General features: G+C 45.4%; 1 protein-coding gene across 20 annotated transcripts in view; it reads right to left on the reverse strand.

Moving 5' to 3' along the window:
- Nucleotides 1-18,030, reverse strand: part of TENM4 (teneurin transmembrane protein 4) — a 3,040,222-nt gene that overhangs the window by 290,853 nt on the left and 2,731,339 nt on the right. For 17 of the 20 annotated variants that reach the window (XM_054526090.2, XM_063711315.1, XM_054526091.2 and 14 more), the window contains one exon: nt 14,315-14,524. The exons of the other annotated variants lie outside the window; for them this stretch is intronic. In XM_054526090.2, coding sequence (XP_054382065.1) covers nt 14,315-14,524 — 210 coding nt within the window. The remainder of the gene's footprint in view (nt 1-14,314; nt 14,525-18,030) is intronic. 20 annotated transcript variants of the gene reach the window in all.

An 18,030-nucleotide genomic window follows, 5' to 3' on the forward strand; every position in this document is an offset into this window, starting at 1 on the left:
CCTTGCTGAAGTTCCCTCCATGCCCAGGAAGGGCCTGTTTTATCACAACTGCCAAACCATCGGTTCTCTGTAAAGGTTTGGAGGGGTTCTGTATTCCAAGAGGCGAAGTCAATGCTTGGCATAAAGCATTGCTTGGTTGTGAGGGTGGGCTCTCATGAAAAAAAACACCCAATCTCACCTGTCCCAAGAAATCTTTCCAAAACCCAATTGGTATTGTCCAGTCTCTAGCCAATCTAAGTACAAGCACTCTCATTTTCTATTTTGAAAAATCTCAACCCTATGGAAAAGTTCAAAGAATAGTGCAGAAAAGCCCATATACTCTTCATCTAAATCTGTCAGTTAATATATTGCTGCATTACTTCATCTCTATGCATAAAAAGTTTTTCTGAATCATCTGAAAGTTGTAGACTTCAGTACACTTTATATCAGCACACATCTCCTAAGAATAAGAACATTCTATCATCTAACCACAATATGACTATTAATGAATAATTATTTCATATCACCTAACATACATACTATAGTTTAAAATTTCTCCAATTCTTCCCAACTGTCTTTATTTATTTATTTTTTTTTGAGACGGAGTCTTGCTCTGTCGCCCAGGCCGGAGTGCAGTGGCAGTGATCTCGGCTCACTGCAAGCTCCGCCTCCTGGGTTCATGCCAGTCTCCTGCCTTAGCCTTGCAGTAGCTGGGACTACAGGCACCCGCCACCACGCCTGGCTAATTTTTGTATTTTTAGTAGAGACGGGGTCTCGCAGTGTTAGCCAGGATTGTCTCGATCTCCTGACCTCATGATCTGCCTGCCTTGGCCTCCCAAAGCGCTGGGATTACAGGCGTGAGCCACTGCGCCCGGCCCCCAACTGTCTCTTTTATAGCATTTAGAAAAACAGGATTCAATCACTTGTAAGAGTCAAGCTTTTGGCTGATTTCTTTAGTCTCTTTTAATCTACCAGAGCCTCCTACCCACCCAAATACTCATCAGTCCTTTTGTTCATAGTATTAGCCTTTTTGAAAGTCCAGGCCAGTTATTCTGTAAAACGTCCTGCATTCTGGTTGTGTCTGATTGTTTTCCCATAATTGGATTCAGGTTACATATTTTTGGCAAGTGTACCTCACGTGTGATGAGACGTACATCTTACTGCGTCATATTAGGATGGCTCACTAATGGAGTGTTAAGTTTGGTCACTTGGTTAAGGTGGTGATTCCTAATCTCCCCACTATAAAGTAACTCTTTTCCTTTTGTAATTAGTAAGTAATTTGTGACACAAAGCCCAATCTCTTTAGATCATTTACTTAAACTGCCTCTGCCAGCTCCCCTCCCATCTATCCTCCTCTGGTTTTAGCCTCCACATTCTGAAAATGCCCTTACCAAAGTCGCCAATGGTCACATGGATGCCAAAGTCAATAGGCATTTTCATATTTGCGTTTTGAACCCTCAGCAAGACTGGATGTTAATGCTCAGGCCCTTCCTTGAGGGCAGGAGCACTGTCTTATATATGTCAGTACTCTAGGGACCAGCTCAGTATTTGACACACAGTAGGTGTGCTAGAAATCTTTGTGTAATGAATAAATGAATACATACATTGAGAGGAAGTCAAGATTGGGAATCAGAAGGCCTGGATTTGAATCCCAGCTCTGCAACTTTCCATAAAATAAAACGGTTGATCTAAATCAGTGAGTTTCAAACTTGGAAAAAATTCTAATATTAGAAGTTATCTTTAAATAGGATCTTTATTCAGAAGCAAATGTAGGAAACTGATCAAAGGGAGCAAGCTGCTTTTGTTGAAGCAGGTAGCAGAGGCTAAATGGTGTGGCTCACAAGACTGGGGGCTTGGGGAAGGATCAGAGGGTCTCAAGAAGTAGGGAAAGGGTGAATTCTAGTGGGCCATGGCTGCCAGGTGAAGTTGGAACTGAAATCTGCAGCATTAGGTTTCAGCAATGAAAGGAACAGCTGGGAAAAACAGCCTGGTCTGGTTAGTTGTGGGCCTGCTGCATTTGGAGAAAGAAACAAGCCAAGCTAGGAAAGCACAGTGCAGAACTGGGTGCAGGAGGAGGTGGGAAGTCAGGAATGATCACTGTCCTCTCTCTGTCTCGGTTTCCTCCTCTGAAGTCCTTTGTCATTTGAATGCTCTTTGATTCTCTCTCTCCATTATTCCAGTGTTCCCCTTTGGTTGGCGGGCCGGGGCGGCGGGGTGGTGCATCAATGGGTGATGAGCAGGGTCAGCAGAGGCCTCCTGTGTTCTGAGGGGGCTCTAAGGGACATTCCACTGAGTGATTTGATGACCTGAGAAGCCTGCCCATTGTCCTCGCCTTAAAGGGCCACTGCCCCTTACCATTAACCCACCTCGGGACAAAGGCCATCACCAGCTCAGACAAATAAGCTGCTTAGCCAGACCTCATGCATCATCTTGTCATCCACACGGGGCCCAATAGGGGCATCTGAACAGAGCAGAGAGCCGGAGTGCAACTCAGCGGTTTCCATTCAAGGGCCTCTGGCCAGGGGTCATAAACTGCTCCCAAAATGTGCACGCAGCTTTATCCTCTGTGCAGCAGGGTAGGGTATAGTGCGGGGCGGGGGGAGAATACATCTCTGATCTGCTTTAGAGGTTCCCTTAGACCCTATGGCTGCCTGAAGGTTGTCAAGAAAGGGAGAGATGGCTGTTAGATGAGGGAGGCAGTCTGGTGGGGGTGAGAAAAGATTGTGAAGAGCCAGGCATACCTGGGATGCAAAAATGCCACTTACTATCTCTGTGACCTTGGGCAAGTTATTGTATCTTTCTGAGGCTCTGTTGAGTAAAACACCAGAAAAATGACAACAATGATAGAAATTTCCATTTACTAAGACTGTACAATAACTGGGCACTTTGCTAAGTACTTCACATATATTATTTCACATTGAATTCTAATACCACCAATGATGTAGGTATTATTAATATTATCCCTGTTTTACACATAAGGGAAAAATGAAAACTCAGAGGTTAAAAGCATTTGCTAAAGATCACAGCTAATAATGACAGAGCCAACATTCAAACCCACACTCTTAGCTCTTCTGCTCTAGAGCCTCCCAGCTGAGCAGACTCAATGGAATGAGAAAGGCGAAGCCCCTGGCACCCTGTAGGTGCTCAGGAATGGGATTTGCTCATCTGTTCTTCTGTCCAAAGGTGTGATCAGGCCCTCCTTGGTTCCAGCACACCTGCCTGCAGGTTATGTTGCTTGTCTCCTCCCACATGAAACCCCGGGAAAATGGAGCGTGCTCAAGGGCTGCTCCCTGAGAGCTGGAAGGGGATGGATGGAGAGTGGGCTGTAAAGCTGGCCTTTGCCATGGCAGCCCTTCCTTCCTAGAGAGGAAGAGAGCCTTGCCTTGTCCCCCTGTCTGCGCAGAGGACCGCATTGCTTCCTTCATGTGTGCCCAATACACATGGCTGCCCACGGTGGGAACAGATGAGGTCTGACCAGAGTTCACTCTCCAGCACAGGACCCCACACAGAGCACACACCAGGAAGAGTCTGCTAAATGAATGGACAGATGAATGAATGAATGGAGGAAATAAACACTTCCAGACCCCACAATTAGGTTGGGAGCATTTGGTTACACACAAGTAACAGACATGCAAAGTCTGTATGTCTAGGCTCATCCTTATACCAGAGCTCTGGTCTTAGTCGGCTGATGCTGCTGTACCAAAATTCTATAGACTAGGTGGCTTAAATAATAGAAATTTATTTTCTCATAGTCAGAAGGCTGGAAAGTCCAAGATCAAGGTTCTGATGGGATTCGGTTTCTGGTGAGGGCTCTCTTCGTGGCTTGTTGATGGCCACTTTCTTGCTGTGTCTCACATGGAGGAGAGAGAGCTCTTTGGGGTCTCTTCCTCTTTTATAAGGACACTGGTTCTATCTTATCAGGGCTCTACCCTTATGACCTTATTTAATCTTAATCATCTCCGATGCCATCACATAGAGAGTTAGAGCTTCAACACATGAATTTGAGGGTGGTGGGAATGTTGATGGTGAACACAATTCAGTCCATAGGAGCCCTATAGATACATAAAAGTAAAGTTCACTTCCAGATAAGCCTGAATGTGCAAACTTGCCTGTGTTCCTCAGTAGTTAGCATCTTTCTCTAGGAAGTTCCCCCAACCTCCCAGTTTGCATTACACCTCTATAGCCCCACACACCCTGGCACACTCCATCACCAGTTCCCCTTACTGGTGGCTGCTTCAGGGCAAGCTGTTTAGTGTGTTTCTGTCTCCCCAGCAGGGGTGAGCTGACTGCTTTCTATCCTCCATGGGCCCTGGCACACAGTAGGTCCTTAACAAAAAATTTGCTGAGTTGAATTGGTTCTGAGGGTCAACGAGCCTCATTTTTCCTCCATATCACTCGAAATCAGAAAGACCTTCCCTGTTTTCACTCTGATTAGTGAGGCTTTGGCCTTTTCTGCCGACATCACCAGACATTGACCAGAGGCTGTGTTGAATCTGCATGAAAGTAAGCAACTTGAGGAAGGATAGGGCTCTGGGAAGAAGGGCTGGGGCTGCCCTGCTAAGGATCAGGACCCGAGCTGCCAGCAGTGGGAAACCCAGGGAGGGCACTAGCAGGGGCTCTTTGAAAGGTAACACCTGGAACAACGTGAGGGATGGATTAAAGGGAGAGACAGGGGCAGGGAGGCCAGAAAGATGCTACTGAAGCGGTCCAGGAGAAAGGAGACATAGTAGGAATGTTTTGGCTAAGAGGAGCAGCATTTTGTAAAACTAGCAAATAGACAGGGATCATCTCCACTTCCATTTTTGCTCCTTCTCAGGATAATAGCAGACCGGTGATCATAACTTTCGTTTTGATAAGATAACCTCCTTACCCCCTAAAAATGGTCTCTATTATTTGCCAAGAGAAGACCAGTAAACACTAAACACCTGCCTTGATCTCAGTGTCTTAGATGTTTTCCTGTTTCTCCTTTATCCTAACAAACTCCCCAGGTTGCTATTCTTATTCCCATTTTATAGATGGGCAACTGGGTAAGAGAGGTAAGCTTGGTGAGGTCACTGAGATAGTGGGGAAAGGAGCTGGGTTCACATCAGGTATGCATTCCCCCAAGGTTCCACTGGGGCATCTGAAGAAGGGTTTCTGGAAGTACAAATATAGGTACTGTTGTTAGCTGGTTAGCAGCTTCCCAGTGTTATTTATAGAAATAGGATCCACCAGGAAAGAGGGAGTGGAGCATAAATGAATTACCAGTCATTCTCCTTTCCTTTCAACTCTGGGGGAAGGCCAGCTGACCAGAAGGAAAAAGCATCACAGCGTTTCATCTGGTACCAAACATCAGCACTCCATTGCTGGAACTATGGGGACTGGAAACAGCGTAGGGGCTCCAGCAAGAGCATCTGAGGCTTTGTCTGTGAGACTACAGGCTATGTTTGTTTAGCTGGTGCTTGGGCTCACTCTCCCACCCAAAATCTCTGGAAATCACCCAGGAGAGGGAGGGGGATTAAAGATCATGACTCCCAGGCTGAGCTGTTAATTGCTGGGGCTCTTCCAAGCCAGGAGGGGTAAGAGTGTAGGAATCTGCTTGCCTCCCAGGAATATCTGGCCAAAAACTTTTGGGGTCCAGAAAGGGAATAAGGAAAATGACATTCATTGGGCATCTATTATATAGCAATCACTGTGCTAGAAGCCTTACCCATATTTTCTCATTTATACCACAATTTTGTGAAGTACAACTGGCCCTCCAAATCCATGGGCTCAACCAATCGTTGACTGAATATCAAAAATAGTCAGAAAAAAAAGTATAAAATTTAAAAATACAGTATAACAACTATTTACATAGCATTCACATTGTTAAGTATTATAAGTAATATAGGGATGATTAAATTATACAAGAGGATGTCTGTATGTTATATGCAAATACTGTGCCATTTTATATCAGGGCTTGAGCATCTGTAGATTTTAGTATCCGTGGAGGTTGCAGTTGCGGGGAGGGTCCTAGAACCAATCCCCTGTGGATCGAGAGAGAAGACTGTACTATTCTCCATTTTACAGAAGAGACTGAGGCCCAGAGAGGTTAAGCAAATTGCCCAAGACTACACAGCACAGACCTGTAAACCTCCACAACCTATTTTTCCCTGCCATTGCTCCACATTGTGCCATTTCTGTTTTTCTTCTGGCTTCAGTCCTTTTAGGCCTTATAAAGCAGAGGGATTTTTTTTTAGTTGTTTAATCTCAAACACCTATATAAATAATGGCAGTTCAGAAGGAGAGGAAGGGGAAGGAGAAAAGGAAGCCACAAGGTTTCCTGGTTTAAACTGGGAGCCATTAACCAGTAATGGGGGATCCAGCTGAGCTCAAAGCACCCAGCTCAGACATGATGACAGGGGCAGAGGGCAGGGAGCTGCCTGGGGGAGGATGGGAACAGATGGCTCCCAAAGACCACGTTTAGGAAAGGGAAGAAGGATGGGCCTGAGAGCAGCAAGAGATGTTTATTCTCAAGGTGAGCAGGCTGTGTGGGGGCAGCATTAAAACCCTACAGAGTACTGGAAAAAGCCACAGAGCTGTGTACCCAAGGGATGTGATTTCAGGTGATTACAGTGAGAACAAACATTAAATAACACCGAGTCACATGCAGAATAGCTTCTATTTTCTTTCACCCCTTTGGATGATGTCAAAGAGGAAGTCTAAGTTGGGAACTAGTGTGTTTTCACCACCTATCAGTTGCCAATGTCCTTGTTTAATGCAGAGAGGCAAATCTCTCCTCAGTGTCCTTGAGCAGACATTCTCTCGCCAGAATGGGATAACCTGCTTTCATAGTATTTATTTTTACAGTTACCTTCTATTTATGGCAAGTCATACACTTGCCATATGGCAAGTGGAATGCAGCAGTAATATACAATTTCCTTTTGAAATAAAAAAATTCACTAAAGGAGAAAAAGTTTGGAAAAGGCAGCAGTTTAAAGGAACATAAATAACCATTTAGGTGGGCACACTGCTGTGGCACAGACTAAGACAGTGACACAGAAATGAATATGGTTTGGGAAATGCTGGTTTCATCCAGTTCTCTCACTGCTCAGACTAGAAAGTCGAAGAACCAACAGATGAGCCTTTTGCAAGGTGACACAGCAGGCTAGAGGCAGAGCTGGGATCAAAGCAGATCTCCTGCTCCCAGGCCTATGCCTCTCTGTAAGCAGGTTTTCATGATGAGGGTTCTCCAGATGAAGTTTGTAACTGGGAAACTGAGCTCACATGATAGCAGTGGGCCTCACATGATGACAGTGAGCCTCACATGTTGGACTGACCATCCATGAACAAAGCCCAAACTAGTTCCAAGCCTTGTGGCCAAGGTGCAGCTCTGTGCTAAGCTGCTTCTCCCTGAGCCTGTTTCTCACGTGGACACAGTGTTCACCCTCCTTCACATTTCTCCAACCTCACAGGACTTCTCTGTGGATCCAGTGAGATGACAGAGGAGAACGAGCTTCGGGAATGAGAGGGTACACAAATGTTAGTTCTACTAATCTCCCACACTCCCCTTGGCCTCCTTCCAGGTGCCTCTTCAACGGTCTGGGCCCTGAAGTGTCAGGAGATGGTTTAAAATGTGGTCTGGTGTCCACAGGGGATCCACAGAGCAGACCACGACCATTTCAACAGGGACACAAATGAGACTTAGTTTCCAGATGGAAAAAGCCTGGACACACAGCTAATGTGCCTTCCTTGTGGGGTGGTCTAGGAATTCCTAGGTCCAATCAAGCCATACATGAAAAACGTTATTTTTGTACCTTTTAATGCAGTGGTATTTGGGGAAATTAGTGGAGAAGGAACTGCAAAGAGTCTACAATGAGTGACTAATTAGAGGGCCCTGGTTCTCCCAGGATGTTCAGTTACATTAATTCAAAACGTGACCTGTTTATTTTGCAAGGTCAGGAAGAAGCCTTACCTCCTAGAAAGCCAATGTGGCAATTAAATTAGAGTCACCAGAGTTTCCCCGAGGTAATGTATGAAAAAGGGCTTTGTCAACAGTATAAAAACAGAAGTGACCCCTGTAAGGTTGTCACCACTGCCCTCAATGCGGGGGCATAATGGTCTGCCCCAGGTGGGAGGCCATAGGTGAGAACTTGTCTAGTTAAGGGAGGCACCTGGTAGAGTGGAAAGAACACTGGAGTCTGGGGCCATGCTTTGCATCTTGACTCTGTACCTAGACAAATCGCTTCATCTCTGTGACTCTCCACAGCTGTATCATGTATGTGCCTCAGTGTCCCGTTCCTAGGGTTATTGCTGTGCATGTGTGTAGACGGGGTGCTGGTGGAAAGAAGGAAGAAAGGAAACCAGCGCTTTTTTTTTCAATTTTGATTTTAGCACATACACATACACAGGGCACTGTGCTCAGCCCTGGAGATAGTGTACACAAGGCCTACCTCTAGGAACTGGGAGTTGCACGAGGGAACCAGACATGTGAATAACTAGGTCCCAGACTGTTAGGGAGAAGTGAGTACAGAAGACAGTGGGGCATCAAACAAAGGGGGCCAGACAGCAGACGGTCTATCAGGAAATGCTCCTTATCAACTCAGAGTTGCCAAGTTCTAGGCTTCTGACCACTTGGCTTCTTTCCTGCTGAATTTCCAGGCCTGAGAGCCACCCAGCCTGCTGGTGTTGGCCTCCTGAACTCTCTTTTCTATAGCAGAGGGCCTAGGCCTTTCTAAGCAGTGATTATGGATAAACAATAAACACATCTATGGAGCTTCCTGGTCAGCAACTTGTACCTGTATCATGCTGTCTAGTTTTCAAGTTATCTAGTTATCTCTACAACCATGAGCAAGTTGCTAAATCTTTCTGAGCTCCGGTTCCCTCATTTTTAAGAAGACACAATTCAGGATCACCATCTATTAGCCATCATTCTGAAATCCCAAAACTCTGAGACTAAATGTTTAACCAAAACTCATTTAGAGGCAAAACCTGACCTGAACTGACATGAGGCTTGGAGTCATTTTAAAATCCCATGAGTATAAGTATTCATGTTTCATGGCAGAAATAGTGATGTGTTTGATTACTGTAGGAGTGTTAGGAGAAATACAAAATATGTACTCCATTTTCTTTCTTAAATCTGAACATTTCCAAATTCTAAAGTGCTTCTGATTCCAAGGGTTTCATTTAAGGAATTTTAACCTGATAAATTAAATACCAATTTTAAAGGGTCTCTCTGTTTAGAATACCCTTCATTCTTCATCTCTCTGGAAAACATCCACAAACATTTAAAATGTCATCATGAATGAATGAATAAAGGAAGAAATCAATTTGTCTTGTCAACAGGAGTTAGGTACTTAACTTTGCTACATAGCTGGTGTAGTAAGAATCTATTTACCAACGAGGGTCTTTTGATGCAAGAGAGTTGAGAGAAGTAGTGAACAAAATTGCTGAAAACTTTACCTACCCCAGTGTTCTACACCCTCAGAACTAGGTAAAGAAGCACATTCAAGTTACTGCAGTTGGCATAAAACAACAGCAACAACAACAACAACAACAAAAACCCAGGCTCCACGAAATTCATAGTGAAAGAAGACAAAAATCTCACTGGACCTTCCTTTCAACTGTTAGAAACAGGCACAATTTTGCTTTCTGATTTCACAAACTGACTTAAAAGGACCTCGGTTGACTCCCCCAGGGACTCTGAATAGGTTCTCAATTAAGTTGAATTTTTTTGTTTTAAGAAAACACTTTTAGAAGGAGCTTACAAACATAGCAGTGTTTCCCATTTAGAAAGAAAAATAAACACTCCTCCACTGGATTGGTAGTCAAAACAAAATAATCCCAGCTGCTTAAGACCTGAGAAAGTCAATGAAACTGCCAAACAACAGTGATACTGACCAGTGAGAAATTTGTAAGGCAAGGCAGTAAGGACCCAGTGCTGAAAAAAGAAAAGAGCCATGGACGGCTCAGCATCCAAAGTTTGGCTCTGAGGAAGCTGCACCAAAATTTAATGCCCAGTCATCTGGTCTGAATCATCTCATATAACAGGGGCTTCATAAAGGTTTGTGAGGTAACAGGAATCCAACAACTTGGAATTCTCTTAAAACCAGCTTTTCTTTGGTGGAATTCCTCTTATCTTCTTCAAACTCCTACTAAGGAGAAGACAAAAATAACAGGATCTGATATTTGAAACAAAACAAAAAAAATAACAGAAGGAAAAAAAAAACTGGGGCTCTAGAGTCAAACAGGCTTGGGTCTGAATCTTTTCCATGCCCTTATGACCAATGACCAATGGGCAAGTCACTGCCCCTTATTGAGCCTCAGTTTCCTAAACAGTGAAAGGGACATAAATTGAGACACAAATACGATAATGCATGTTTTATAGAAAGACTTCGAGCACATAGAAAGTTCTTATTAAATGTAAATTCTCCCACCCACCCACTACCTTACCTAGGCTTTGAGAAACTGACACATTTCTCAGAGCTATTTATTCCCTGACCCTCTTAAATATTAACCACCAAGTTTTTAAAGCCCCTTTGCTTTAGAATTTAGATGAGAACAATTCATGAAACATTTAATATTTATTCTGAAAAGTTTCTATGGAGTAGGGACGAATACCCACTTAATCCTAACCACTTCCTTTGCTTTTTCAACTGTGACTAGTTGATATTTTAGTGAAATCTTTCTTTATATATATCAGTGATTTCTGGATGATTACCCTTGGGGAAGGATTAGGATTTTGATAAGAGAAAAAGCTACTTCCCCTGTTTTCTTCTCCACAGGGACAATGAGCTGTTCTGTGATACCCCATGGTCCTCTTTGCACTTTACATGGGGATTTTAGCAGGGCAGCTCTGAGGCCTACCAGATCTGGGATGGCAGCTCAGGCTGGAGTTGACACAGCTGTGGGCAGAGGGCCTCTGGGAGTGATGCTGGAGAGTCCAGCGCAAGCTCCCGGGAAGGCTGGCTCCAAGAGCCTCAGCTCCCACCATAGGAAACTGTCTCACTTTCACCCTTTAGGAGACAGAGAGGCATTCTTTGTCATTTAAAATACAATACAGTCTCAGCTGGCCCTAAAGCAATTGCTCTGTTGAGGGTGGTCTCCAAGGTCTCAAATTGGTGGAAGGAGATGGGGGTGTGGAGACAGGGAAGAGAGATAGAAAAGTTTTATCAGCTTTAACTTTTTTAAATACCATAACAACCTTGGAAGGTTTTCTCCCATTTCATAGATGGAGCAACCAATGCTTTCAGAGGTTGGAAACATTGCCTAGAGTTGCACATCTGGGATCCAACTTCAGGCCTGTCTCTAGAGCAATGGCTATAGCTCTCTGCTACACTGTGATCCTTAAGCATTGCTTGCTCATTGGTTCATTCACTCACTCATTAAATGAACACTAAATTAAAAGTCTCTGAAAGACCATGCACCAAACTGTTAAACGTAGTTATATCTGGGAGGAAGGATTATAAGAGAACTTAACATTTTACCTTTCCATATTATTTGAATGTTAACAAGCATTGCCACTTTTGTAATTGGCAGAAACAATAAAGATAATTCCATTAAAATAATTTCACATTTTTTCCATGAAAAAAATCAAATTAAAAACCATAAAAGCATTTATTAGGCCTGCTACGTCTATGTACCAGGGCCCTCCAATCTTCACTCACTAGTGCTGAGTCCACACCAGTACCAGCATGTCCTCTGGCTCATAGAAGATCCCTGGTTTTGGGTTTCAGGAGAGAGGAAGGCAGTAGGCAGGGTCCAGCCATGGCAGAGACTCATTGAGCTCTCCCATGATCCTAACCCCAGAGCAACAGACCATTAAGGACCCAGACTCTTCCTTCAGGCATGAGACATGCTTATTACCAACTTTTAGAGTGACACTCAGAGCAAGGGCCTGGGGAAGGGATCCAAAGTGACAAGGTCCCCTGGGATGCAGGAGCATGAAGGAACAGCACTGAGCAGACAGCTGCAGGCTAAAGTCCCCCATCTCCTTCCCTGCACATCAATAATGCAATAATGTCATCAATTTGCCTCAGAACTTGCAATAAAGTGATTGCTCTTGTTCGCTAATTTGCAAAGGAGAGATTAAGGACTTTAATCTCTTGCCTTCTCTTCTACGTGTAAGGCTTACTCAGAAATGAACAAAGGACATCATCACATATATATATATACACACACACATATGTACATATTTCCCCCCTACCGCATAAGCTTAAGAAGGCTACTGGCAGGAATAACTCATGACACTCCTAAAATCAGGGTACCTTAGAAATTGCTCCATCACTGGCAAAATGGGGAAACTAAGGCTTAGAAAGACAGTGATTTGCCAAGGATAAATAGCCAGTGAGCCACAGAGCTGGGTCTGGAACCAGGTCTCCTTGCTCCCAGCCCAGGGTTCCTGTGTTTCTGTGCATCATTTGAAACACAGGCAGCTAAAAGGCATAGAGGAGTAGGGACACTGAACCACTAAGAAAACAACCCCACCCCAGGGAGCACTGAGAAAAAAGGAGGAGGTTTGGGTCTTGGTCATGGAGAATGCAGGGTGTAAAATCCTGTCAGAAGAGAATCATCAAGGACAAAGATCTCTCTGATTTTCAAAGACAGCGGAAGCGAGGAGGTCCTAGCTAGAAAAGGAGGGTAGGTAATGACTGCCCTTCATTGTCATTTGGTGGGGGAACTCAAGCCAGTTCTCAGAAGAGCTCAGGTGACTTTCACCACATGGCCTTCCATCCCCTTCCAAGGTTCACACCTATTTACAGCCCAGGCTCTCAGGTTTAAAAGAGCTGGGGGAGGCTTCCCATGTCCCCACCTCAATTTCTTTGTCCGTGTGTTCCGTCTGCCCAGAACACCCTTGGTAATCTCTGTCTGGCACACCTCACTAATTTCTTTAAGCCCTGTAAGTGCCCCCGCTAGGAGGCATTTCCTAATTCTCTCAGGCAGAGTAGAGGCTTCTTCCTCGGTCACAGAACATACTAGATTCCTACCGCCTTTGCCACCTTCGGCTGTAATGATGTAGTCCCAAGAGAAAAGATGGCATCTGACATTTCTTGGAGCATCCCCAAGTGCCAGGCAGTGTGCTGGGAGCTTTCACAGACAGGCTGTCTGTAAATCCCCTAGAGGCAGGTGGAGGGGACCAGGCAATGACTAACATTTCACACTCCTTCTGTGTTCCAGGCACTGTGATGGGTGCTCATCATGAGGTGGGCACTACAATGCCCACTTGACCCTTGAAGAAATAAGCCTAGAGAGGCAATGTGACTTATCTAATGTCCTACAGCAATAAAGCTTGTATGTAATTCAAAGCTGTTTGGTTCCAGAGCCCATAGACTGTCTTATCCCTCTTTGAACCTCTGCCTCCTTTTTCAGAATCTGGCCTGGAATTTAGTACCACACAAGCACTTATAAATAAATGTTTGCCAAATCAACACGCAACCTACAGTGTTATTTGTGGGGAAACAGTTTCATTTCCTCTCTTCTCCAAACATCAGGAAATCCTGGGGCTATTAAGGTGATCCTAGGTTACCTCATGTATATCCTGCCCCACCTCTTAGAGGTTTGAATTCCTTCCTGGGTTTCCTTGCAAAGAAGCTGACTGGCCTCTGCTGGACAGAGAAGGCAAGCACCTTGGCTCAAGTCTAACAGCACCTGATCAGGGGATACAAGTTGGTCACCTGGAGCTCTTCCGCCATACCCCACCTCCCACTTTAAGAACGCTAGGACAGAGCAAAGAATAAGAGAGCTTGCAGATCCATGCTTAAACCCAGTGGCTCTCTTTGCAGCCAGCATTTAGCCCTGCCGCTGCCTGGGGCTTCAGGGCCGCCTGTCTCCAGGCTCTGTGAAAGTGGAGAACTTTTAAAGCCAGCGCTGTTTTATGGGTAACGGGGTAATCCTTCTCAGTTTTTCCAGTGAAAATGGGGACACTAAAATACTGAGTCTCTGGGCATGGTTGTGACAGTGCCTGGCACAGTCCCTGGCACAGAGTAGGTAGTTGGTTGGTGTTGCCTATGTCTTAACCTTTTTTTTTTTTTTTTCTGTCTGTGTCAATCTTTGTCTCTACCTTTACCTGTCTGGGCCTTCACCTGATGTTTCCTTCTCGTGATGTCTGTCTGTGCATCTTTGTCCGTACATCTGCCTGTTCGATGTCTGTCATGGGGGTTGGGGACAGAAGCAGCCCCCCAACTCTTGCACACTCCAGCGGCGCCGCGGGGCAAGAACGGGGCTGCCTGAGCCCGCGGAGCCACGTCAGGCCCCCAACTCCCCCGGAGCCCACCATGCACCAGGCCCCTCCGCCCGGCAAGCGGCCCAAGCAGGCAGCGGCAACGAAAGGACAATTTTAAAAACAAACCCGCAAAAGTAGGAAGAGAGAGGGACTTACCATTCGCCGCGACCCCCAGGCTGGCGGAGCCACTTTTAACTAAGAATGAATTAGGGACAAACTCTTCCTCAGAGTCTGAGTCCGGGGTTGGCTGGGCCACACCGTTGCCTAGCAACCGCCTCTGGCTCTCATTGGCCGGAGGGGAGGGGGGCGGGGAGGGGGACTGCTCAATAGGGGTTGATGAAGCGGATGAACAATGCAAGGGAGCACCTGCGAACCACAAAGACAAACACAGACAGAAAAAATAATGAAAATTGATTTTGAGGCACACGGGGAGGGGGAGTGAGCAAAATAAAACACGCATCAACGGGAAGGGGGGCTCCCAACACGGGGAGATCTACTGCACACGTGGGCCGGGGGCGGGGCTGATGCCTCCACAGAGAAAGTTGCTGCAAACTCCTTCTGAAGAGCTGGGGCCTCAGTGCAGGCTGGCAAAGAGGGAATCTCGGAAGCACACAGAAAGCCTTTTCTGTTCTGCCTATTCTTTAAAACATACCTGAAAACCCGGGGTCTAGTCCTGACGGGGCTATGTGATCTATCAAGCAGCTGCGCCTCTCTGGGCCTCAGTGGCCTCGCTGATAAAAGCAGCAGTGGGGACTGGGTGATCCCTGAGCCCCTATAAGCTGGCCATTCTGTGATGTCACCGAACTGAAATGATGTTCTGATTACTGAGATTTTATTCCGACCTGCCTGGAACAGGCCCTAGGCCTGGTAAAAAGGTAGAGAAAGCCGGAGAGAATGATTCAAGGCTTCACCTTTGGCAGTCTAGGATTTCAACACAGCAATGTTTCATTTTTCTAAGAATCTCACATTTTATGATTCTTAAATTCTGACATTCTCTGGAGCCTCCCTGAAAGCAAGACCCTTAGGAAATTTTGTTCATGTCTTTATATTCAGAATCTAACATAGTGCCTGGCACATAGTAGGCATTGTAGAAGTATTTGTCGACTAGCTTAATTCTAGGGGGTCTCACATACTAGGATTCTTGAGTTCTGATGTTCAAAGATGAGAACATGCTATAATTTTAGGACACTCACATTCTGTGAGTTCCAAGATGTTGTAAATTAGTCAGTCTGACCCCAAGTTTCTACCATGCCACGGTTCTAAAACCCCAGCTTTCTATAGATCTATGAGCAAACTCCCAACTCTTCAGAAGGAGGAGGCCATGGCTTAGGACAAGAACTTTGAGCTCAGACAATTTGCAGTCTTATCCGTGGCTGACCTTTCAACATGTGCAGTACATCGTCTACAAGAGAGGGAACATAAGCACAGACATATAAAAGTATACAGTACAAGACAATGCAACCACTTACAGCAAGGGCTGCTCATTTTCTCCCACCTTGAGTGACAGAAGGTTTATAACATAGTCATATCCATCCAGCTTTTCAAACAGACTGAACCTTAGGAAAAATAATGCAGGGCCATCTTAAGGTTCAGTGGGGCTCTAAGGGGGAGGTGACACAGAGAGCAGCTGATTATTTGCAGGGTAGGGTGGGAAGCTTTTTGTGGTCTGTCCACACAAGAGCAGCCCACTTGGTTCACAGTCACCAATTCCTGTAGGATTTTGCAGGTTCCATGACTCTTTTTCTTTGTTTTTTGAGACAGAGTCTCACTCTGTCACCTAGGCTGGAGTGCAGTGGCATAATCTTGGCTCACTGCAACCTCTGCCTCCCAGGTCCAAGTGATTCTCCTGCCTCAGCTTCACAAGTAGCTGGGATTACAGGCACCTGCCACCTGCCTGGCTAATTTTTTTTTTTTTGTATTGTTAGTAGAGATGGGCCAGGCTGGCCAGGTTGGCCAGGCTGGTCTGGAACTCCTGACCTTGTGATTCGCCCACCTCAGCCTCCCAAAGTGCTAGGATTACAGGTGTGAGCCACCACACCCAGCCTTTTTTTTTTTTTTTTCCTAGATGGAGTCTTGCTCTGTCGCCAGGCTGGAGTGCAGTGGTGTGATCTTGGCTCACTGCATCCTCTGCCTTCCAGGATCAAGTGATTCTCCTGCCTCAGCCTCCTGAGTAGCTGGAACTACAGGCACGCACCACCACACCCAGCTAATTTTTGTATTTTTAGTAGAGACGGGGTTTCACCATGTTAGCCAGGATGGTCTCAATCTCTTGACCTCGTGATCTGCCTGCCTCGACCTCCCAAAGTGCTGGGTTTACAGGTGTGAGCCACCGTGCCTGGCCCCAGGTTCCATGACTCTTAAGGTCAACCCCTGAGCTTAACTTTATGTGACAACATTTTACAGAGTTGATGTGTGTGCCACTTGGCTGGTTGATATTAGAAATTCAGCAAGAAGAACTGAAGCAGCAGAAATCAATGACCAAGGTACAACCTCTGGGTAGCCTCTTCCTCTGTGTTTTGGTTTCTTTACCTAAAAATTCAGGCTATGATTCACCGTACAATCTTTTAAGCCAGCATTCCCAATTCACCTTGAGAGCCTGCCTTCCCTGACACCACTGACCACCCGGTGCTAGAGGGCTGAACATTCTGCATTCCTTTCTCTGAATTAACCTTGTCTTCGATTCTGATATATCTGCTCTGCTATATTTCTATTTATCTGTATCTGTCTCCTACATGAAAGTATATAGTATATTCTTGGGGTACAGTGCATTTGTGGAGTGAGCTTTGGAGTTCAACAGAATTGGGGTTTGTATCACAGCCTCACCTCCTATTAGTTTTATGATATTAGGAAAAATACTTCCAGTTCCTCATTTGTAATTTTTTATTTTTATTTGACAGGGTCTCTGTCACCCAGGCTGGAGTGCAGTAGCGTGATCTTGGCTCACTGCAACCTCCACCTCCTGGGTTCAAGTGATTCTCCTTCCTCAGCCTCCCCAGTAGCTGGGATTTCAGGTGTGCACTACCATGCCCGGCTAATTTTTGTATTTTTAGTAGAGACGGGGTTTCACCATTTTGGCCAGGCTGGTCTCGAACTCCTGACCTCAAAAGATCTGCCTGCTTCGGCCTCCCAAAGTGCAGGGATTACAGGGGTGAGACACCATGCCCGGCCTCTCATTTGTAACTTGTCTACCCGCCACCCCTACCTTTTATATAGCTGCTGTGAGGACTAAAGATTAATGTACGTGAGTACACAATATGCATGAGCAAGTGGTTAGTGCTCACCAAATGTCTATTAAAGGTAACCAAGAACCCAAGAACCGCATTCATGACTCCCCCTACGGTTCCAGTTTTGGAAATGTTCTGTCTACCAGGCCACATGTATTAAGCCAATATACACTCATTTCCTCATCTTTTATTAACCAAAGACACAATATAATCTTCAATCGGAGCTTCTAATGAGCTTGAGATAACCAGTCCATGCTGAGTTGTTAGAATTTCAGACAAAAATTAAGAAACATGATATGTTGTTTCAGGGTGTTTGTTACAGCCTCTTCCTGAGTAAATCTGTCAAGCTTTATGAAATAAATAGTTCCAGAACTAAGTAAATTGTTCCATCACAAACTTCAGGAGCCCTGGGGTGAGAACGGCAGAACAGCACTGCGCCCTCCCAGGCCTCATCCCTGTCTCTTCTTTCTCCCGCACATTCCCCGGTCTTTCCTCAGGCCTCTGGGTTGCTCTGAATATTCATAACTAACATACAGGAGCCCCTAACAAGTTGCCAGGCCCTTAGTAGGTGTGCAGAGTTTCTGTGAGGTACAGTTATTATTGGAAACAAGTTAATTTCCTTCCTCTTAGTCATTGGCAACTTCGAAT

This window comes from Pongo abelii, chromosome 9 (genome assembly GCF_028885655.2).
Source record: "Pongo abelii isolate AG06213 chromosome 9, NHGRI_mPonAbe1-v2.0_pri, whole genome shotgun sequence".
NCBI lineage: Eukaryota > Metazoa > Chordata > Mammalia > Primates > Hominidae > Pongo > Pongo abelii.